Source organism: Ovis aries, chromosome 15 (genome assembly GCF_016772045.2).
Source record: "Ovis aries strain OAR_USU_Benz2616 breed Rambouillet chromosome 15, ARS-UI_Ramb_v3.0, whole genome shotgun sequence".
NCBI classification, from domain to species: Eukaryota; Metazoa; Chordata; class Mammalia; order Artiodactyla; family Bovidae; genus Ovis; species Ovis aries.
The window spans coordinates 76,882,035-76,905,920 of record NC_056068.1 but is presented as its reverse complement, the minus strand read 5'-3'; the positions used below and the strand labels follow the sequence as shown (position 1 = coordinate 76,905,920).

General features: G+C 43.0%; 2 protein-coding genes across 2 annotated transcripts; both read right to left on the bottom strand.

Annotated features, from left to right (window-relative positions):
• Positions 1 to 612: 612 nt before the first annotated feature.
• Positions 613 to 1,564, bottom strand: LOC101122053 (olfactory receptor 4S1-like). The gene is given in 2 exon segments (XM_027979885.2): positions 613 to 840; positions 842 to 1,564. Coding segments are annotated over 2 exon segments (951 nt in total).
• Positions 1,565 to 22,774: 21,210 nt separating this feature from the next.
• Positions 22,775 to 23,704, bottom strand: LOC101121290 (olfactory receptor 4X1). Its single transcript, XM_015100862.3, has one exon. The coding sequence runs from the start codon at positions 23,702 to 23,704 to the stop codon at positions 22,775 to 22,777; it is 930 nt and encodes a 309-aa protein (XP_014956348.3).
• Positions 23,705 to 23,886: the final 182 nt, after the last annotated feature.

Here is a 23,886-nt window from a genome sequence, read left to right as displayed (position 1 = left end):
ATATGAGTAAAGTGCCTTGAATATCATAACCAAAGAGAAAGTGAACTTCAACAACTATTGTGTTAATAAAGGAGTTATTGAGTGCTACTACCCATTTTATAGATGAGATACCTGTACATTCACAGGCTGTCATAGGTTTCCTGAATGAGCCTTTAAATATCACACGAAGAGCCCCATAAAGGCTTCCACTATGGCTCAGATGGTAGAGAATCTGCCTGCAGTGCAGGAGACCCAGGTTCAATCCCAGGATCAGGAAGATCCCCTGGAGAATGGAACAGCTAGCCACTCCAGTCTTCTTACCAGGAGACACCCGTGGACAGAGGAGCCTAGCAGGCTACAGTCCATGGGGTTGCAAAGAGTCAGACACGACTGAAGCGACTTAGCATACATGAGCCTCCTGGACTATGACCCCACCTCAAGTGTAGTGATCACAATTTACTTTTATTTGTATTCCCAGTGCCTCACTCATTGCAGATAATAAATATCTGCCAAGACTGAGGGGCAAGTGAAATATTATTAGAAAAAGAAGAAGAGTTGTCCTTACAAGCATCAGACCAGAGATGCAAAACCGTCTCAGATGCTACAAAGATAGGAAGTCTCCCAAGTCCAGGCTCACGAGAAGCCTTGTAGTCTCACTTCTCCCCTCGAGCTCCCCTTGACCCTGAAGATCTTCCTCATGGCATTTCCCACCTCACTGTTCCTCAGCGTGTAGATCAGAGGGTTCAGCAAAGGTGGCATGACGATGTTAAAGAGGATGACGAGTTTGTCAGCGACCAGGGCGGTGGAGGGTCGAATGTACATGAACATGGCGGGCACCAGGACCAGAAGCACCGTGATAATAATGCGAGCCGCATGTGGACAGAGCATTGCGCCGGCTCTCAGAAGACCGGCTTCTCAGGTTCAGTAGGATGACCACATAGGAGACGATAAGGATGATGAAGGACACTAAAGAAATCATGCCGCTGTTGGCCACCACGATGAGCCCCACCATGTAGGTGTCCGCACAGGCCAGCTTCAGCAGGGGATGGACATCACAGAAGAAGCTGTCGATCTCGTTGGGCCCACAGTAGGGCAGCTGGACCGTGAGGAGCGTCTGCAGGATGGAATGCAGGAAGCCAGCCACCCAGGAGGCCCCCGCCAGCAGGCCACACTTCCGGCGGCCCATGATGGTGGCTTAGTGCAGGGGCCGACAGATGGCCACGTAGCGGTCATAGGCCATGGCCGTGAGGAGGAAGACCTCAGTGCCACCAAAGAAGTGGGCAGAAAAGAGCTGGGTGATGCAGCCCTCGAAGGCGATGGTCTTGCGCTCCACCAAAGTGTCAGCAATCATCTTGGGTGTGGTGGCGGATGGATAGCACATGTGGGCAAAGGACAAGTGGCGGAGGAAGAAGTACATGGGAGCGTGCAGGGTCTTGCTGGCGTTGATGGTGACGATGACCAGAAGGTTCCCCAGGACCGTGAGTGCGCGGAAGAGAAAGAAGACCAGGAAGCAGGCTCGCCGCATCTCCCGGCTCTGGAAAAGGCCGAGCAAGACGAACTCCGTCACGTTGTTCTTGACGCCCATGGATTGTCTACCCTGAGCACTGACAATCTGGTTAGGTCTGCAAGGACACAGACTGCAGGATATAAGGAAGCTTCCCATAGAGAAGGGGCTTGTGGACACAGTGGGGGGAAGGGAGGGTGGGATGAAATGAGAGGGCTATGGACACAGGCTGTAATGTGTAAATAGGCAGCTAGTGGGAAGCTGCTATATAGCACAAGGAGCTCAGTTTAGTGTTCTGTGATGACCTAGAAGGGGAGGGATGGCGGAATGGGAGAGAGGCTCAAGAGAGAGGGGATATATCCATTCTCATAGCTGAATCGTGGTTGTTGTACACCAGAACTTTGCAAAGCAATTATAATTTAAAAAATAAATTAAGGAATCTCCACACTGTTCTCCATAGTGGCTGTACTAGTTTGCATTCCCACCAACAGTGTAGGAGGGTTCCCTTTTCTCCACACCCTCTCCAGCATTTATTGCTTGCAGATTTTTGGATCGCAGCCATTCTGACTGGTGTGAAGTGGTACCTCATTGTGGTTTTGATTTGCATTTCTCTAATAATGAGTGATGTTGAGCATCTGTTCATGTGTTTGTTAGCCATCTGTATGTCTTCTTTGGAGAAATGTCTATTTAGTTCTTTGGGGAACTACCTTATGACCCAGCAATCCCACTGCTGGGCATACACACCGAGGAAACCAGAATTGAAAGAGACACATGTACCCCAATGTTCATCGCAGCACTGTTTATAATAGCCAGGACATGGAAACAACCTAGATGTCCATCAGCAGATGAATGGATAAGAAAGCTGTGGTACATATACACAATGGAGTATTACTCAGCCGTTAAAAGAATTCATTTGAATCAGTTCTGATGAGATGGATGAAACTGGAGCCGATTATACGGAGTGAAGTAAGCCAGAAAGAAAAACACCAATACAGTATACTAACACATATATATGGAATTTAGGAAGATGGCAATGACGACCCTGTATGCAAGATAGGGAAAGAGACACAGATGTATATAACGGACTTTTGGACTCAGAGGGAGAGGGAGAGGGTGGGATGATTTGGGAGAATGACATTCTAACATGTATACTATCATGTGAATTGAATCGCCAGTCTATGTCTGACGCAGGATACAGCATGCTTGGGGCTGGTGCATGGGGATGACCCAGAGAGATGTTATGGGGAGGGAGGTGGGAGGGGGGGTTCATGTTTGGGAGTGCATGTAAGAATTAAAGATTTTAAAATTTAAAAAATAAAAAACCAAAAGTTACAAAAAAAATGAAGGATTTAAACTAGATGTTATCTGAATATCTTTTGAAATTAAAACATTGTAATTTTTATGTGAAGTGTTCTTCCCTCACACACAATTTCACCATAAAAATAAAAAAAAATGTGTTTCACCCAAAAAAAAAATAAATAAATAAATAAATTAAAAATAAATTAAAAAAAAATTTTAAGATGGTTTCCCAAGTCCAGGGGTCAGTACATTGTATTCAAGTCTGATAATGATTTTAACACCCTATTTCAAAGGGTGTTAAAACTAACATTCATAACTCCTTTCTATGCCATAGCTAAAATACAGTATGTGGAAAGCATTTTGTTCTCTAGAACCTATAAGATTTCCTGCATAGATCTACCCTAGAACATACATGTATCAGAACACAGACCAGAGACAGACCTGGGAAAATAGGAAAGCATGTAAACCAAGTAAATGAAAGAGTGCACTCACAGTGCATGAACAAATGTCTCAGATACTAAATAATTTATAAATGATTAAGATATAAAAAATGGTACCAAATTCAACAAAAATTGTTGAGCCTGCTAAGTGCCAACAAACATTGTCACTGATCCTTAAGTGCCTAGAACCATATCAAATGTCCTTAACCACAGGGCTGTGTATAGCATATAATTTAAAAATTTTAAGAGGGAAGGTGAGAGATGCCAACATTACAAAGCTGGGCTTTGTGTACTTCAATCAATAAGTATGAAAAACCACCATGAGTACCTCAGTAACAACCAGAGAGTGCTGGATGGTAACTATTTCACAGTCAAGGGCAACTTGGTAGAATGTAGGGAAAAAGGAAGGGAGATCATACAAGACTGTTTTGAGTAGTGCTTTTATCCCAAGTGTCTTGTTATTGTAGCTGTTGAAAAGAAACGGCAAATAACATTTATGAATAGCAGAACAGTGAAATGATAGTTGCCCAGTCGTGTCCAACTCTGCGACCCCATGGACTGTGGCCACACCAGGCTCCTCTGTCAATGGGATTCTCCAGGCAAGAATACTGGGGTGGGTAGCCATTCCCTTCTCCAGGGGATTTTCAGGGATCGAACCTGGGTCTCCCACATTGCAGGCAGATTCTTTGCCGTCTGAGCCACCAGTGAAGCCCAGCAGAACAGTAAAGATGATCACATGTGGGGACTTTCCTAGTGGTCCAGTGGCTAAGTCTCCACACTCCCAATACCAGGGGCCTAGGTTCAATCCTGGTCAGGGAACTAGATCGCACAGGCCACAACTAAAGATCCTGAGTGCTACAACTAAGAAATGGCACAGTCAAATAAATTAATAAAATAAATATGTCTTTAGAAAGATGATCACATTTTATGTGATAAACTCCAGTCCCTACATTCCCAGGAGACTTAGGATCCTGGAAAAGGTTAACAGAAGACAGAGAGGAAGACTCAGAAACACTTGGGACATTGACCCACAGAGGCTGACACAAAGACTTCACACTCAGAGCCTCTTCCACTCCTTCCTACCTCCAAATCCAGGCCCCAAACACACTGCTTGTCTTCAAGCAGCTGAATCTGCTTTAAGCTGAAAATTAAAATAATAAACAATGACAATGCCAGAGGCAAGAACAAGGAAAAAATTGTCATGCCCTGGGATATTATCCAGACTTATTTAGCATCTCCCTTATCCAGAAATTTCCTAAAATCCAGGATCGTACAGTAAGATTCTTCTACTCCTTGCTCAAATTGTGAAAATGCTTTGATCAGATGGTTAAATTCACCCACAAGGCAGAGAGGAGAGAGAGCACTGGAAATAGAAAGCCAGCTCCTGCCAGCCACTGATGGAGAATGCTATGAAAAGATAATACAATCATTGTGTACACCCCAAAACAGACTCTGATAGCAGATAAATAATCTAACCATTATTTCCATGAAAAAAAAGTTCTGCCATATTTTGTTTTTATTTAGCCTTGTAATAAATGTAAAATACACCCATTGTTTCTCTCTGGTCTTTTGTCATGCTAAAAAAAAAAAAAAGGACATTCTGATGTGAGATCAAATGCTTGGACTTGCACAGCTGGTGTTCAGGCCATCAAATGAAAACTGCTTTGGGAGGCAGTATCACAGCCAGCCGCTGTGAGACAAATTCTGTGAAACTGATTTCCAGTTCTTCCATTCCCTCTCTGGATGGCACTGGACAAGTTGCTTGACCCCTTAGAAACTGTTTCCTCCTATATCAGATAATAATACATATCACCTAGGCTGCCATTGTAAGATAAAGTAAGAGTATTTAGGACTTCCCTGGGGGCACAGTGGACAGGAATCCTCCTGCCAATGCAGGGGACATGGGTTCAATCCTCGGTCCAGAAAGACTCCACAAGCTGCAGAGCAACTAAGCCTGTGTACCACAACTTTTGAAACCCATACACCATAATGAAAAACAGCTGCTGCTCGCTACAAATAGAGAAAATCTGCACACAGCAACAAAGACCCAGTGCAACCAAAATTAAATAAATAATTTTTTAAAGAAGAGAGCATATAGCCCAGTTATTTGCCCTTAGTAGGTGCTGAGTAAATACCAAGTATTATTAGGCCTCAATGGTTTCATGTCATTCTCGGGTGGGAGGTTGGTTTGTAAGGGCCATGTCTTAGGATTTATTGCCAAGGTGATTTGCCATTTAATTTCCAAACATTTTTATTAAATTTCTAGTACAAAGAATCATTAAACTTGGGATATCTAATGAGCAAGATGGTCATCCACCTGCTCTTAAAGCCGATTCCTCTAAGGACAAAGACGGAACATGTTTGGGTGATGCAAGTCAAGATTTATTCTCACTTCCCTTTCACTCACGAGACTCTGTTCTGACCCAGACTCTCCCAGAGAACATCATCTTCATCATATGAACTTTACTTTTATGATTTGTATTATAAAATAATGAAAAAACACATGCCTTTGTTATTTAATCCAGAGTATATATTTACTGTCCTTATCCTCATTTTACAGAGAAGGAAAATTAGGCTCAGGGAGATTAACTAATTTGCTCAAGTTCAGCATATTCATTAGAGACACTTTGGAAAGTAGTGAAAATACTATTAGAAGTTAGAAGTCACTATTATTACAGTGAGCTTCTTTTGGTTGTTTCCTTCAGTTATGAAAACATTTTTATGAATTTGAATGAGATGTATACATAGTATTATATTCAGCATTTTCCCTTGACACTTTCTTTCAGCATTTCCTCAAGGTGATAGTTTTCAAGAGATGTTTTTAATGGTGCATCTTAAAACACATAGCCTAATTTATGTGACTGTTTTTTTCTTATTTATGAGCTTGGAATTGCTCCCTATTTCGTAGTCCAGTGTATGGCCTCCCTCTGTAAATATCTTGGGATCAATTTCTTGGAATGGGAAGACTGAGGGAGAGGGCATGATGATTAGAGTCCAGCTAGAATCTCATGCAGTTTGAAGCAACATCATTTGCTTTTCCTGGGAGTAAACACTGATGAAACAAGAATGCTCATTAACTCCCAACCCAGACCACTTTTCCCCAACCTAAACGTCTTCATACACCTTCAGCCTCTCCTCCAAGGACTCATTTCTGTCCTTGTTTCCTCCTCTCTGGTTCCCCTCAAAGTCCTCACACCACCCTTAACCTGTAAACACACCTTTGGACCTTGCCGCCTGTGAGGACCTGAACAAGACTGCGAGGAGTGCAAAAAGGACTTTTCACCTCTTGCGGCAGAGCTGCTGTGGGTCAGGCACGGCTCATGACCTTCACGCATTACCCGAGTTCACACTCATCACAAACCTGTAAGACAACTATTAATATTCTCACTTTGGAGGTGAGGAAAAGGAAGCTCAAAAACTTTAGTGTTTAAGGGACTTGCTCGAGGTCACCAATAGCAAACACCATGACAGGTGTTACAAGCTGATCTGAAAGACACTTGTAGACCTTGCTGTCAGAGAGTTCTCCCTATTGCAATTGTGAATGAAAACCGTTGCCTGCTGTATCCGCAGGCAAAGGATGCCACAGCCATGAAGCCTTCACATTACAGCCACCCCTCCAGTGAGCCCTGAGGGAACTCAGGTCGGAAAGAGGACGCCTGACATCTACAGCCACCTGCTGCAGCTACCCTCAAGGGTGCACCCTGAGGAGACTGGGATGAGGAAACGCAGGATCCGCGCAGAGAGCTGAGGTGCATATCAAAGGGGCGATTTCAGGGAGCCCACACTCCTGCATCCTCCCACACAGAGAAGAGTGCTGAATTCGTCAACTGGAGCTATCTGGTTTAGTTAACAATGATCTTTGGTGTTCCAACTGCCTGGTCTTTGTTGCAAAAACTTCTGTATATCTTGATTCCCCTCCCTGCCTGTTCAGACCAGCCCTCAGAGTTATCTGAGAGGCTGTGTCCCTGGCTTAAATCCTCAGTTGTGTCCACCAAATAAAACATAATTCGAAACTTTTAGGTTGAGGCTTTTTTTTTTTTTTCAGTCAATACAACAGTCCCCTCACCCCAACTGCCATCATTTCCTCCCACTCGCTCCCCTACAGTACTTGTTTGCTACAGACTCCCACCTTCCCTATTCTCAACCTACTGAAAATTTTCAGGTAATTAACACAGACTTGACTTTGCCCAAAAGCAGCAGCTTGAAACCCTGAAAAGTGTCCTGAAAAGGACACTGATCTGGAAGTCAAAAGACCTCAATATTAGTCCCAACTTTGTTATTTGCAGTCATCTCAAACAACTCTCTTTCTCTCTCTGCCTGGTGCCCTATTTCCCCATCTATTCAAAATGATAGTATGAAAAAGTACTGCGATTTTAAGCTGGGAAAGTAGAAATACTTTCCCCCAAATTAATTTCACTGATAAATATCATCAATATTGTGGTGAATCTTAAAATAACCAGAAAGCAAGTAAATACCTTTATATGATTACTCATGTCTTTCACTCCTTTGCTTAGGCATCGGTGGGGGGTTAGGGTATGCATTTCATATTTCCCATGCCTTACATTAAATTTGATTGAGCTCACACAAGTTTTCAGATATATTCTCTCTCTTGAAAGAGAAAGGAAATTTGTAATGCAATTTAGAAACATTTCTACCTTAAAAGATTAGAATGTCAGTAAGTCTTTTAAGAGGCTTTCAGACTTCAGGTATCTGAGGAGTCACTGAAATGATTTGCCAGCTGTGCTTTGGGGAAAGGGTGCTAAAACTGTGCCTCGGTAAAATGCACTGTGGAATCTGCTCGGATTTCCAGGAAGTTGACTGGTGTCAGGGACCACACACCAGGACAGCCCATGGGAAAAGGCTGGGAACTCAGCCTTCTCTGCGCACTCTGATCCCTCCATTCTGCCTTCAGCAACCCCCAGTGAAGGACCGGGCATTCATATGGCAAGCCTCTAAATAATAAAGCACTTGTGAAAACACTCTCTGAGTCTGAACACCTCCACAAGTAGAGGGAATGGTCACCCAAGCACGAAGACATTTGCTTGCATTTATTAAGCATCGCTGTATGCCAAGCCCTACGGGGAGCACTTAAAATGCATCATCTCAGTAAGTCCACTCAACAGGACTTGGAGGAAACTATAAGGCTTGTTTCTCTTTTTCAGATGAGAGAAATGAGGATGAGAGCAAGTGAGTGACTTGGCCAAGTTCTCAGACCAGTAAGAGTTACAGCCAGAAATGCAACCTGGTACACAGCTCTCAAGTTATGCCCTCAGCTGCTGTACAACACTCCTGACTAGGAAAGTCGGAGCCTCTGATCATCCAAAGTGGAGGGAGATGATGACTGAAGGCAGCAGACAGGAGCTCAGTGACGAGAGGTGAGCACAGCCTACATCGGTTATATCCCTGCTTTGTAACCACAAAAATGCCACGTCTTTAGGGGAAAAAAAAAATCAAGACAAAAGGAGAACAATTACACCAATACAGTGACAGTGCATGGGGAGGAAGCTTGAAAAATTCAATTCCTTTATTTCTTTAAATTACTCAGACGAATTCCACAAATATGTTACAAATTCTGGAATGCTTCTTTTTAAACCTCTAAATCTTTACAGTAGAGTAAATTTCTATTTTTCATCTAGATACATTTAACTTTGTTTAAAATAAAGCGATCTAAAAAAGGAAATCTTCTCAAATAAATAATTCTATGATATACTGCTGCTGTTTAAGAAACACTAAGATACTGTGCAGCAGGACGTCTATCTTTGTATTGAGAACAAAACAGAGAAAGCACAGAGCAAGTGAAAACATCTGTTTTCGATGAGAGTCCTTGGTTGGTTCAGCTTTATTCTAGCTAGAGAGGCCCCCAGAGGCCCCCAGTTCCCATGACTACACGAGAACTGACCTTAGTGAGCTCCACCCTCCCAGCTGAGCAGTGAGAGTAAAGGACTCTGGCTGCAGAAGTGAAGGGTCTCAGGAAACTTTGAGGCACAAAGTGCTCAGGGAATCTTACACAGAATTCCCACAGGCAAAGCCATTGTAGAGCTTGGACACCTCTGCTTCTGAAGAGTCAGCAACACACATTCATGGTTGGCAAGAGCACCCTGAGGTTTGCTAATGAGACCCCAAAGGCACTACAACCCAATTAGAGGAGTGGGCCACAGAGACAGGCACAGCTCCCTTGTCGCATGAACTCAGTGGCTCAGACAGACTTTAGAGGCCGCCACCACCATGCTGCGCTTTGCTGTGTCCAACTCTTTGCGACCCAACGGACTGCAGCCCACCAGGCTCCTCTGTCCATGGAAACCACTTTCTTATCCCGATTTGGATTTCTGTACTGAATCATCCCAAACCCATTCACTCAACTGTATTTATTGAGCCACCACTACATGCAGGGCACAGTTTCCCGTTATCAATTTTTTCTGATGACACAAAACTGTGTTATCAGAATTTTGCCAAGAGAAGGCACTGGTCATAGCAAACACCTCTACCAACAACACAAAAGACACAGGGACATCGCCAGATCGTCAATACCAAAATCAGATTCTTTAGCCAAAGATGGAGAAGCTCTATAAGCAAAAACAAGACCAGGAGCTGACTGTGGCTCAGATCATGAACCCTTTATTGCAAAATTCAGGCTTAAATCAAAGAAAGTATGGAAACCACTAGACCATTCAGGTATGACCAAGTCAAATCTCTTATGATTAAAGAGTGGAAGTGACAAATAGATTCAAGGTATTAGACCTGATAGACAGAGTGCCTGAAGAACCATGGAAGAAGGTTTGTAATGTTATACAGGAGGCAGTGATCAAAATCATCCCAAGAGAAAGAAATGCAAGAAGGCAAAATGGTTGTCTGAGGAGCCCTTACAGATAGCTGTGAAAAGAAGAGATGCAAAAGGCAAAGGAGAAAAGAAAAAATATATCCACCTGAGCGCAGAGTTCCAAAGAATAGCAAGGAGAGATAAGAAAGCCTTCCTAAGTGGCCAATGCAATGAAACACAGAAGAGCAATAGAATGGGAAAGACTAGAGATCTCTTCAAGAAAATGTAGAGATACCAAGGGAAATTTTCATGAAAAGATGAGCACAATAAAGAACAGAAATGGTAGGGACCTAACCGAAGCAGAAGATATTAAGAAGTGGCAAGAATACACAGAAGAACTACATAAAAAAGCTATTAAAGACCCAGATAGCCATGATGGTGTGATCCCTCACTAAAGCACAACTGCACTCATTTCACATGCTAGCAAAGTAATGCTCAAAATTCCCCAAGCTAGGCTTCAACAGTACATGAACCAAGAACTTCCAGATGTCCAAGTTGGATTTAGAAAAGGCAAAGGAACCAAATATCAAATTGCCAACATCCATTGGTTCATAGAAAAAAAAAAAAAAAACAGAATTTCGGAAAAACATCTATTTCTGCTTCATCGACGATGATAAAGCCTTTGACTGCGTGGATCACAGTGAACTGTGGAAAACTGAGAGATGGGAATACCAGGCCTTTACCTGCCTCCTGAGAAACGTGTATGTATGCAACAGTTAGAACCAGACATGGAACAACGAACTGGTTCCAAGTTGGGAAAGGAGTACATCAAGGCTGTATATTGTCACCTAGCTTATTTAACTTATATGCAGAGTATATCATGTGAAATGCAGGGCTGGATAAAGCAAGCACAAGCTGGAATCAAGATTGCCAGGAGAAATATCAATAACCTCAGATATGCAGATGACACCACCCTTATGGCAGAAAACCAAGAGGAACTAAAGAGCCTCCTGAGGAAGGTGAAAGAAGAGAGTGAAAAAGTTGGCTTAAAATTCAACATTCAAAAAACGGAAATCATGGCATTCAGTCCCATCACTTCATAGCAAATAGATGGGGAAACAATGGAAATAGAGACAGACTTTATTTTGGGGGGCTCCAAAATCACTGCAGATGGTGACTGCTGCCATGAAATCTCACATCCATACATGACCACTGGAAAAACCATAGCCTTGACTATGCCAAAGCCTTTGACTGTGTGGATCACAATAAACTGTGGAAAATTCTGAAAGAGATGGGAATACCAAACCACCTGACCTGCCTCTTGAGAAACCTATATGCAGGTCAAGAAGCAACAGCTAGAACTGGACCTGGAACAACAGACTGGTTCCAAAAAGGAAAAGGAGTACGTCAAGGCTGTATATTGCCACCCTGCTTATTGAACCTATATGCAGAGTACATCATGAGAAATGCTGGGCTGCAAGAAGCACAAGCTGGAATCAAGATTGCTGGGAGAAGTATCAGTAACCTCAGATATGCAGATGACACCACCCTTATGGCAGAAAGTGAAGAGGAGCTAAAAGCCTCTTGATGAAAGTGAAAATGCAGAGTGAAAAAGTTGGCTTAAAGCTCAACATTCAGAAAACTAAGATTATGGCATCTGGTCCCATCACTTCATGGGAAATAGATGGGGAGACAGTGGAAACAATGTCAGACTTTATCTTTTGGGGCTCCAAAATCACTGCAGATGGTGACTGCAGCCATGAAATTAAAAGACGCTATGGTTTTTCCAGTGGTCATGTATGGATGTGAGAGTTGGACTGTGAAGAAGGCTGAGCGCCGAAGAATTGATGCTTTTAAGACACAGATGTGTATAACGGACTTTTGGACTCAGAGGGAGAGGGAGGGGATGGGATGATTTGGGAGAATGGCATTCTAACATGTATACTATCATGTAAGAATTGAATCGCCAGTCTATGTCTGACGCAGGATACAGCATGCTTGGGGCTGGTGCATGGGGATGACCAGAGAGATGTTATAGGGAGGGAGGTGGGAGGGGGGTTCATGTTTGGGAACGCATGTAAGAATTAAAGATTTTAAAATTTAAAAAATAAAAAAATTAAAAAAAAATAAAAATAAAAAATAAATAGAAACCAAAAAATAATAATAATAATAAATAAACTGCGGTGTTGGAGAAGACTCTTGAGAGTCCCTTGGACTGCAAGGAGATCCAACCAGTCCATTCTGAACGAGATCAGCCCTGGGATTTCTTTGGAAGGAATGATGCTAAAGCTGAAACTCCAGTACTTTGGCCACCTCATGAGAAGAGCTGACTCATTGGAAAAGACCCTGATGCTGGGAGGGATTGGGGGCAGGAGGAGAAGGGGACGACAGAGGATGAGATGGCTGGATGGCATCACTGACTCGATGGACGTGAGTCTGAGTGAACTCTGGGAGTTGGTGATGGACATGGAGGCCTGGCGTGCTGTGATTCATGGGGTCGCAAAGAGTCTGACATGACTGAGTGACTGAATTGAAATGAACTGAACTGACTAGATGGACCTTTGTTGGTAAAGTAATGTCTCTGCTTTTGAATATGCTATCTAGGTTGGTCATAACTTTCCTTCCAAGGAGTAAGCGTCTTTTAATTTCATGGCTGCAATTACCATCTGCAGTGAGACACTACACAATTAAGAAATATTTAAGACAAGGAAAATCTTCCCTAGAAATATAATGACATTAATGATTATTATTTAACTTTTAGATATGATCATTGTATTGTGGTTATGTTGTATAGACAGATCTGCAAACATTCAAATGATATCGTGTCTGGAATTTACTTCAATTTACAGATGAAATAAGATCGACCACGGATTAATAATTGTTGAAACTGAGTAATGACTACATGTGGCTTATTATACTATTATCTCTACTTTTGAATATGTTTGACAATTTGCTAACACAAAACAAAGCATGTTTTGGTTGGTGAAAAATGTTTATTTCTGACTTCAGTCTTAGACTTTCTTATTTAATAGGTCTTGGGTGAAATTCCTTTAATCTCCGTTTTTAACAAGTGCATCTCAGATCTCAGATTAATCTGATGCCAGTGGTCTCTAGATAACACTGAGTAAAGAAGACCAAGTAAACATTGTATATATGGTTCAGAACAAAAGATGCTTTCCTAAAACAACTGTGTCTTGGAGGCCTAAATAAGACAACACTGGGAAATTTAGTTAGACAATCAGGTCATGGAGGACTTGAAGCTTGTAAGGAAAGTGGTAGTCCATGGTAGCTTGTAGGGAAAGTGATAATGTAATTAAATGGAGGAAACTGCCAAGACCAGACAGCTCTGATGATGAGATGCTAGGTGTTTCAGGGAACTGAATCAACGTGGAAACACTGTACTATAATAAACCCTAGAGGTCATCCAGAACAGCCTATCAGAATTCCTTCATCAACAATCCCTTCCATGTGACCATGAGGACTTCATTTGAATACATTATTTTCTGTATCTTTTTAAACTTAATGCAATGAGCATGTATTACTTTGCAATTTTAAAAGGTAATAATGATAGAAATAATAAAATTGTTACATTCAAAAATCAAGGAAGTCTGGAGTTATCCAGTGAAGGGGAACTTTGTCCCTGCAATACTTCAATAGCCCAGAGGGTTCTGATTGGTGACCTTTATATTGGATATGAAGTACATAATAGATGTTAGGCTACAATTAGATGCTTTGGTATTTAAAAAATTGAACCTAAGTTGTCTAGGAAATATGATCTTGCAGAGACCTTGCTCTTTAATACACTGTTCTAGAATACACAAGTTCTAGAATCACACAGTCAAGGTCTGCAGCTCAACATCAGCTGTGCAACATAAGATAAATCTCCTGGCATCCTGTTTTTTCACAGTAACATTGGGATAATAATACTATTTACCCCCTAGTTAGAAAGGTATTGGCAGTCAATAAACGTAAGGTACTGTTTTGGTTTTTTTTTCATGAGGTGTCTTAGGATGCAGCCACTCCATATCTAGACTTATCTACCAAGAAGCGGTCACCATGGTTAATGAATAACAAGTCTTCCCACAGCTTTATGAAATGGGCTGGCAACAAGCAAACATTAGGCCCCAAATGGGGCTTATTGAGTTGAATTACTGAGAATAAGACAAGGAGAGTCTATTGAGTACCTGATATTTGCTAAGGACAAAACCATAGATATAAAGTAAAGAAGACTAGACCCTGCCCTCAAGGAATCACTAGTCCTCTCAATGCTATTTACAATTCAGAGTGCAACTGAAACCCAGAAGTGAGGGATATATAACCCAATCTGCGGTTCAAAGAAGGTTTCCCATAAAACAGGAGTGAACCAAGTCCTATTTATAATCCCTTCTCTTACATAAGGCAAAACCCAGGTCACTTGAGCAAGTGGTCAAAAGACTCCACCAGGGGCAAGGGAGAGCCAGGGCTTCTGAATATGGCCCCCAGGTTGCATAGGGCATAATTTGCTCAACTGTACAGGGAGGCCCTGGGAAAGCCTGGCATGTTGCAAGGGCTCTTGGACCAGCTTTGCCACCATTTATGTTTTGTGACCTTGGGCAAGCCACTGCTCCTCTGTGGTCTTCCTCATCTGTCATAAAGGGCCTGAGCATGGCTCTTATATTCTGTGGTTCTTGTGGACTTGCCAAATGACCTTGAGTTCAGAGCAATACTTCTATATGGTGAAAGCCATTGTAATAATTCCTATTAGTGACCAGAAGTCAGTGAAGTGCTCTCCACCTGGAGGCTATGTTTTAGGGCCTTTCTTGGTTTTCATTCTTGCAGCTGACATGAGGTTGTCTTAGATCATGGAAAAATACTGGCTCCTAATGCAAACTTAGCTGGGTTGGGAATATCCCCAGGAGTAGAACATAGCAACCCACTCCAGTACTCTCACCTGGAGAATCCCATGGACAGAGGAGCCTGGTGGGCTACAGTCGATAGGGTCGCAAAGAGTCAGAGAGCACTGAAATGACTTAGCATGCACGTACACAGTGCAAACCACAAGGATTAAGGAGCATTAACTTGGACCTGCAGGGGCCATAGCATTATTAAGGTACTGAACCAGGCTAACAGATCAGTCTAAGGCCGTAACTCTAAGAAGTCCAAGGACTGTTCAAATGAATTAGGGCATGGCAACAGGCAAATGGCATAACTGTATTTTCTTGTAATTGACATAAAGGGAGGAGCATATTTCACAGGACTGTGTCTCTGACCCTGTGGGGCTGCACACCACAGGCCTAAGAGGTTTTGCCCCACAGGCCTACAATACATCTACCCTGCAGACCTACCAGGCCTCTACCCCCACAGGCCCACCAGGCCTCTACCCCACAGGCCCACAAGGCCTCTACCCCGCAGGCCTACCAGGCCTCTACTCCCACAGGCCTACCAGGCCTCTACTCCCACAGGCCTACAATACATCTACCCCACAGACCTACCAGGCCTCTACCCCACAGGCCCACAAGGTCTCTACCCCACAGGTCTACAAGACCTCTGTCCTGCAGGCCTACCAGGCCTTTACTTGACCAGCATAAAGACTGAAGAAAAAGTCCTGAGTCAGCAACAGAAACATCAGTGGTTTAACAGGTAAAGAGAACTTACACGTCTGAAGCAAGGTCCTGGAGCAACTCATCACTATGTGCAGCAGACGCAACAGGACATGGCGGCAGTCTTCCCTCTGGAGGCTAGGTAAACAGTTACAGGAGGAAATGACGTCAGGTCGGCTCCTCAGTTACCCGGGAAACCAGCAGAGGGGCACGCCCCTTACAGCGCTTTTGATGAACTATTGGGAACAATCATCAGCTGCACCTGGGGCAAGTTTGCAGGATGGTCAGTTCTGTGAGTAGGGTGCAGATGGAGCAGGCACCGGTCCAGCAGGGGACGTACGGGAGGACAGTCATCTAGGATGGTCTAAGCATACAGACCCCTCGAACCTTTCTTCAGAAGGCCGCCCAAGTGATTCTGCCTGTGTTAAGGAAGCAGTTGGCCTAAAATTAGCATTGAGAGAACACTTTCTGTTGCACCTTCTACTTACAAAGTGCAGCGCCTCCTCGCACTGCCATCATCCCTCTGCCTTAGCCAGACGGGGCAGGGGCTACTCAGGTTACGTAGTGACCGGAGCTGCAAACACTAAGAGCTGCACTTTGGCTCTTGCGTCCAAAATCCCTTACCTTCCCGCTCCTTTTGCACCTGGGCCCCTGCTGTCTGCATAACAGGAAGGCTCTGGAACTGTCCTCCAGGTTTGCTGCTGGGTTTCCATTCTCTCTTCATTTTCTACAGATATTATTTAATTGGGGGAAGAGCCCGTGTAAGAAAATATTTTACCACCCACTGAGGCTTCACTGGAAGTGCTTCCAAAATCTACAGTGTTTTCTGCATTGTGGGATTCTGTCCTGTGCAGAGTAGATGAAAACGTTCAGATGTGCCAAAATTCTTGAGAAATAACAGAAAATCTGATGTGTAAGGTTTTCGATAATGAGGACTTTTTGACTGAAAATAACACCATGAAACAAATGTTAAAAACATATGGGGTCAAGTACAGGCCCAGAGACATTACTTTGCCAACAAAGGTCCATGTAGTCAAAGTTATGGTTTTTCCAGTAGTCATGTATGGATGCAGGAGTTGAATCATAAAGAAGGCTGAATGCCAAAGAATTGATGCTTTTGAACTGTGGTATTGGAGAAGACTCTTAAGAGTCCCTTGGACAGCAAGAGGATCAAACAAATCAATCCTAAAGAAAGTCAATCCTAAAGAAAATCAATCCTGAATATTCATTGGAAGGACTGATGCTAAAGCTGAAGCTCCAAAACTTTGGCCACCTGATATGAAGAGCTGACTCATTAGAAAAGAACCTGATGCTGGGAAAGATTGAAGGCAAGACTAGAAGGGGATAACAGAGGACAAGATGGTTGGATGGCATCACCGACTCAATGGACATGAGTTTGAGCAAGCTCCAGGAGATAGTAAAGGACAGGGAAGCCTGGCATGCTGCAATCTATGGTGTCTCAAAGAATCAGACTCTATTGAGCAACTGAACAACAACAACTACTACATATCGAGTGCAGTACTGTGTTATCAATTTAGGGGAAAAGCTAGTATTAAGTATGAACTTGTCTGGTTTTTTCTTGTTTTTCTTAAGCAGCAGAGACAAGTTGGAACTAACCTAGCAACTTGACTACTACCTTATGTTAACAAAGCATGTTGAAAAGTATTTCCACCCTGTGAATAGGGTAAGACAGACAACAGACAGTATACTATGATGCCTAAAAGCAAGGGCTAAAGGGTCAATTTGTCTTGTTTAAAGGTTAACTTTGCCACCTGGTAGATACATAACTTTTAACAAGTGACTTAACATCTCCTGAATGCCATTTTCCCATCTGAATTTTTTTTCCTATCTCAGATTTAAAGAAATCAATATGAAATTCACGATGATAGTTGGAGATATTAATACCTCCAAGGCTCAGACACAACCTCTACATGAACCCCAACCCCAGAACACACCCCCAATCAGGAGGGAACTCACAAGCCAGAACTTCTCCTTGAGCAGTGAAGGCTTTGTATCCCACTTCAAGCATCCCAACTTTTAAGACATATACCCAAGAGATAAGCCCCCAACACATCTGGCTTTTAAAACCAACAGGGCTCATGTCCATAAGATTCAAAGGGCTATAGCAAACTAAAAAATGGCTCTTTAAAGGCTTGTGGGAAAACTCATCTACCTTTTGAAAAAGTACCCAGGCTTTATGTCAAAGAGCATTCCCAAATTAAATAGGTGTGAAACCCAATCCCTACCTATCTACTCTGCAATTTTAGCCAAAATTATCTGAGTATTAGCCAAATCTATGTAAACTGGGGGTAATAACACCTCCCCCAATGCCTACATTATGTGATGTCCTGCATATGACCACAACTATGTCATACGTGACTATGACTCTGTCAGCTCCAACACTGTTTATGATTCCTCAGGGTAGGTTTTCACACACAAGAAAATCACCATTTTCAGAAGATATACAATGGGTTTAACTCTGTTGCAACATCTGGCTTTTCAGACTTTTCCTAAAGAAGCCACATCTCTGTTTTATGTCTCTGCTTCCCAGAAATGTGACTAACTGTGGATGTCAAGGCCAAGAAGCGAGAGAACCAGGGAGATGTCTCTGAAGATGGTTTATCAACTGATAAAAGCCTAAACACCTAGAATTCTCAATATAATTTACAAAGAATACATTTGAATCAGTTCTAATGAGGTGGATGAAACTGGAGCCTATTATATAGAGTGAAGTAAGCCAGAAAGAAAAACACCAATACAGTATACTAATGCATATATATGGAATTTAGAAAGAAGGTAATGATAATCCTGTATGCAAGACAGCAAAAGAGACACAGATGTATAGAACAGTCTTTTGGACTCTGTGGAAGAGGGCGAGGGTGGGATGATTTGGGAGAATGGCATTGAAACATGTATAATATCACATGTGAAATGAATCACCAGTCCAGGTTCGATGCATGATACAGGATGCTCGGGGCTGGTGCACTGGGATGACCCAGAGGGATGGTATGGGAAGGGAGGTGGGAGGGGGTTTCAGGATTGGGAACACGTGTACACCCATGGCAGATTCATGTTGATGTATGGCAAAACCAATACAATATTGTAAAGCAATTAGCCTCCAATTAAAATAAATAAATTTATATTAAAGAAAGAATAAGCTATGATAAACCTAGACCATGTATTAAAAAGCAGAGACATCACTTTGCTGACAAAGGTCCACATAGTCAAAGTTATGGTTTTTCCAGTAGTCATGTATGGATGCAAAAGTTGGACCACAAAGACGTCTGAGCACTGAAGAATTGATGTTGTCAAACTGTAGTGCTGGAGAAGCCTCTTGAGAGCTCCTTGGACTGCAAGGAGATCAAACAGTCAGTCTTTAAGGAAATCAACCCATTCATTGGAAGGACTGGTGCTAAAGCGGAAGCTCCAATCCTTTGGCCACTTTATGTGAAGAGCCAACTCATTGGAGAAGACCCTGATGCTAGGGAAGAGTAAAGGCGAAAGGAGAAGGGAGCAACAGAGGCTGACATGGTTAGACAGCATCACTGACTCAACGGGCATGAATTTTGGCAAATTCCTGGAGATAGTAAAGAACAGGGAAGCCTGGCATGCTGTAGTCCATGGGAGCGCCAAGAGTTGGAATGCAGCTTAGCAACTGAACGTTTCACCCAATTCCCTTGACATTAACCACACACAGAAAGTACAATACTTCTAGTTCCATACAAGTCTCACATTTTTTTAAATTTTGAAAAAGACCCTGAATGCTATGAGTCTCATGATACAGTCTGCAGTTATAATAGAAAGAGACAATAGTGATATCATCCCAAGAGGGCTGAGCAGGCTGAGTCAACAACTGCATGTTCAGAAGAGTTCATCCTGATTGGACGTGCTACATATTCTGAGGCATGCCTTCACTTTCATTGAGGAAGGTCTTCCCCTGACTCTCTGGACTTAAACTTTAGATGCTTTCCCTGCTCAGCATGTAGGTAATTTCCTAAAGCCTGCCACTCCATAACCAAGCCACAGAACCTGGCCATAACCAATCAAGAAAGAAGTGTGAGCATATTATATTACGGTGACTTTAAACTTTTTTAAGGATTTGAATATCTTTATCAATGTAAATCAAAAAGATATATGTTGATAAAAATATTTGACTTTTATCAACATAAATCTTACATAAAATGGATTTTTAAGAGAGAATTCACTGCTCTGATTGAAAGTCCTCACATGCCTGTTAGACTGCATCCTATCCTCTCCTGCTCTGCTCCCCCACCAGCCCCTGATGTACCTGAAGAACTCTGGATTCTAAATCAGTCCACACACAACTGGTAGAGAAAAAACATCAAGGGTTTTGGAAGAGTCTTTGACCTGAAGTTTCCTCAACTGCAAAGTGAGCTTTGTCCCCTGAGATCTAACTTTAGGAAATTTATTGGTGGATGCTCAATTCATAGTAGTCATTTGAGTCATAATTTCTGTTGTCTGATCTGTATGATATTCTCAAGATTTGTGCCATTTTCAGTAATTACGTCACTAGAAAAAACTCTCTTCTTGGCCAACACATTGAGTTTTGTTTCCATGTGTTAGGTAACTCTCACGGCTCAATGCCCAAGTTTTTCCTCTGTAAGAAGAGGAGCATGAGCTGAAAGAAATATCATATCTTTCTGTTTTCATGCCCTATACTTCCAGATCCGCAGCTCAGGTTTTCTGTGGACCCAGAAACATGAAGGTAGTCAGGCGGCAATTTTTTTTAAACATTTATTTTTACCCTGAAGTGTCTGGAAAGAAATACCTGACAGTAAAGAAATTACCAGGTCTCTCAGATCAGAATTCAGAAACTTAGATGTATGTATGTTTTGGTGATCCTTAAAGAGAAGTCGAGGCATGTACAGAGAGAACAAGGGCTTAGGAATCAGGCAAACCTGAGTTTGAACCCAGCTTTGTAGGTTACTAACTCTGTGACCTTAATCAAGACACTGATCTCCCAAAGGCTCAGTGTCTTCACCTGTAAAACAAAAGGATAAGTATTCATCTCACCAAAGTGCTTTCTTATTAATCATATGATCAAATGAGATAAAATATATGAAATCACTTGGATAATTGTAAAATATACACACATATACATATTTATTCTTTGTATATAACATTATCTTCAGAAATAATACAAGGTGTAACTATTAGTCTGTCTTAAGTTGTGTGATGTTGGTGTATTATTTAGATAATTGAGATGAACCAAAATAATAGAGATATAACAACCATTGTTCACTTACAACCTGAAGCACTATGGAATTCTAGAAACTTAATCAACAAAATATTTACTGAGTTTTACACTACGTCACTTAGAGCAAGATACAAATAAATAGGATTCAGGCAATATTCTCAAAAGAGTTATATTCTAACGGGGAAAATGAACACTGAAATATAGTTATTAAAGGTCTTAAAAGATTCCAGCTGAGCATTATGGAGTTCAAAGAAGGAAAAAGGCACATTCAATTTGGATAATTTTGGAAGCTCCCTAAAGGTAGCAGCATTTCTGAGGGGCATTGTAAAGTAGGTAAAGTGCTAAAAGGTAGAAACAGGAAAATATTTTAAAGAAACGGCACTACGGACCTTCAGAAGCCAGTGAGCTTTACCAGAATGCAGCTAAAAAAAAATCTCTGTCAAAAGCTAAAACACCTTCTATTCTGAGGACTAAAACCTCCAGGACCAACTTGGCCTGCCTAGAACCCACTGGGCAAATCTTTGGTATGTCAGAACAATAAAATTTCTAAGCATTGGAATGGCCACTATTTCTCTCCCAAACTTTCACCGCCCTGAAGCAGCTCCTTCTCCTTTTCCACCTACCTCTTCTTTATTCCCAGAGAGCCCCTGGTTTTCTAGAGAGTTCATTCTCTCCAAATCAGCCAATCTGCCTCAAGAGCACTGTCAAATGTGGAAGTGCAGCACCAGAAGACCCCTCCTAGACTTCATCCTAGAGACCCCTTCAACCCTGTCCAGTCCCATTAAGAAGAAGAAACTGAAACTTGGGCATATATCCAGAGAAAAATTTGGCTCCTAAGTATTCATACACCCCAATGTTCAGAGCATCACTGTTTACAATAGATAAGACATGAAAGTACGCTAAATGTCTATCAACAGGCAAATGGGTCAGAAAATGTGGTACATATACATAATGGAATATTACTCTGTCATTAAAAAGAGTGAAATAATGCCATCTGCCGCAGCATGGATGGACCTGGAGATTATCATACTAAGTGAAGTAAGTCAGACAGAAAAACACAAATATCATATGATATCACTTGCTGCTGCTGCTAAGTCACGTCAGTTGTGTCCGACTCTGTGCAACCCCATAGACGGCAGCCCACCATGCTCCTGTCCCTGGGATTCTCCAGGCAAGAATACTGAAGTGGGTTGCCATTTCCTTCTCCAGTGCATGAAAGTGAAAAGTGAAAGTGAAGTCGTGTCCGACTCTTCATGACCCCATTGACTGTAGCCTACCAGGCTCCTCCATCCATAGGATTTCCCAGGCAAGAGTACTGGAGTAGGGTGCCAGTGCCTTCTCTGAATGATATCACTTACATGCAGAATATTTTTTTTAAAAAATGATACAAATAAACTTGATTTAAAAACAGCCTCACAGACTTAGAGAATGAATTTATGATTACCAGTGGGGAAGAGTGGATTGGGGAAGGGATAGACTGGGAGTTTGGGATGGACATATAAACTCTGCTATATTTAAAATAGATAACCAACAAGGACCTAGTGTACAGCACAGCAAGTTAGTTCCATATTCTGTAATAACCTAAACAGGAGAAGAATTTGAAGAATAGAAAAGGAAGGAAGGAAGGAACATGAAAGGAAGAAATTATATGTTAAAAAAAAAGATGGTGGCTGGGCCAAGACCTCTAGGTCAGTTAAACATAGACAGTGAAATCTCGGTACCCCAATTTCCTACGCCTTGCTCCCCATTTTTCCCTGATAGCAAAGTGACAGTGAGTGAAGTCGCTCAGTCGTGTCTGACTCTTTGCGGCCCCATGGACTGTAGCCCACCAGGCTCCTCCATCCGTGGGATTTTCCAGGCAATAGTACTGGAGTGGATTGCCATTTCCTTCTCCAGGGGATCTTCCCAACGCAGGACTCAAACCCAGGTCTTCTGCATTGTAGACAGACGCTTTACCGTCTGAGCCACCAGGGAAGTCCTTCTCCCTGATGGAATCATCTATTTCTCCTCCCAACGCCCTTTCCTCCCCATCAGCCTCCTCAGGGCGGTTTTCACTTCAGCATTCCTGAATGAGTAAATGACGGGGTTTAAGAGAGGTGTGACCACCGTGTAAAACACAGCGACTATTTTGTCTGCAGGGAGAGTGACACAGGGCCTCATGTAGACAAAGGAACAGGGGATGAAGAACAGGGCCACGACCGCAAGGTGAGAGGCGCAGGTGGAGAGGGCCTTGCGCCGGCCTTCTGAGGTCTGGGTCCTCAGGGAGCGCAGGATGACCACGTAGGAAGCAAGCAGCCCCATGAAGCTGACCACTGAGATGCAGCCGCCGTTGGCGATGATCAGCAAGCCGACGAGGAAGGTGTCTGAGCAGGCCAGCTTCAGCACCGGGTGGACATCACAGAAGTAGTGGTCGAGGACCTTGGGGCCACATAAGGGCAGCTGGAAAATGAGGAAGGTTTGCCCGACAGAATGCAGCAAGCCCCCACCCCACGCCGCCCCCACCAGGAGGCCACACGCCCTTCGGTTCATGACGACCGTGTAGTGCAGGGGCTTGCAGATGGCCACGTAGCGGTCGTAGGCCATCAGCGTCAGGAGAAAGATCTCGGTGCCACCAAAGAAATGGAGGAAAAATATCTGTGTGATGCAGCCCTTGAGGGAAATGACTTTCCTCTCCATCAAAGAGTCCAGGATGAGCTTGGGGGCTGTGACAGAACAGTAGCAGATCTCCACGAAGGACAAGTAGCTGAGGAATAAATACATGGGGGAGGCGAGCCCTTTGCCGGCCATGATGGTCACCACAATGAGGCCATTACCCAGCAGGACGGCCACGAACAAGAGGAGAAACAGCCCAGAAATGACCTTCTGGGCGTCCCGGTTCTGGGAGAATCCCAAGAAAATGATTTCAGTCACATTGCTTGTAGCAGCCATGTTGTAAAGCTCAGGGGCTGACACCTGAAATCACAGAAAGCAAAGCAGTCTCTTCAGTAGTTAGGAGCATCCTTTTCAGACCTTGAGAAGGCAATGGCACCCCACTCCAGTTCTCTTGCCTAGAAAATCCATGGATGAAGGAGCCAGGTAGGCTGCAGTCCTTGGGGTCGCAAAGAGTCAGA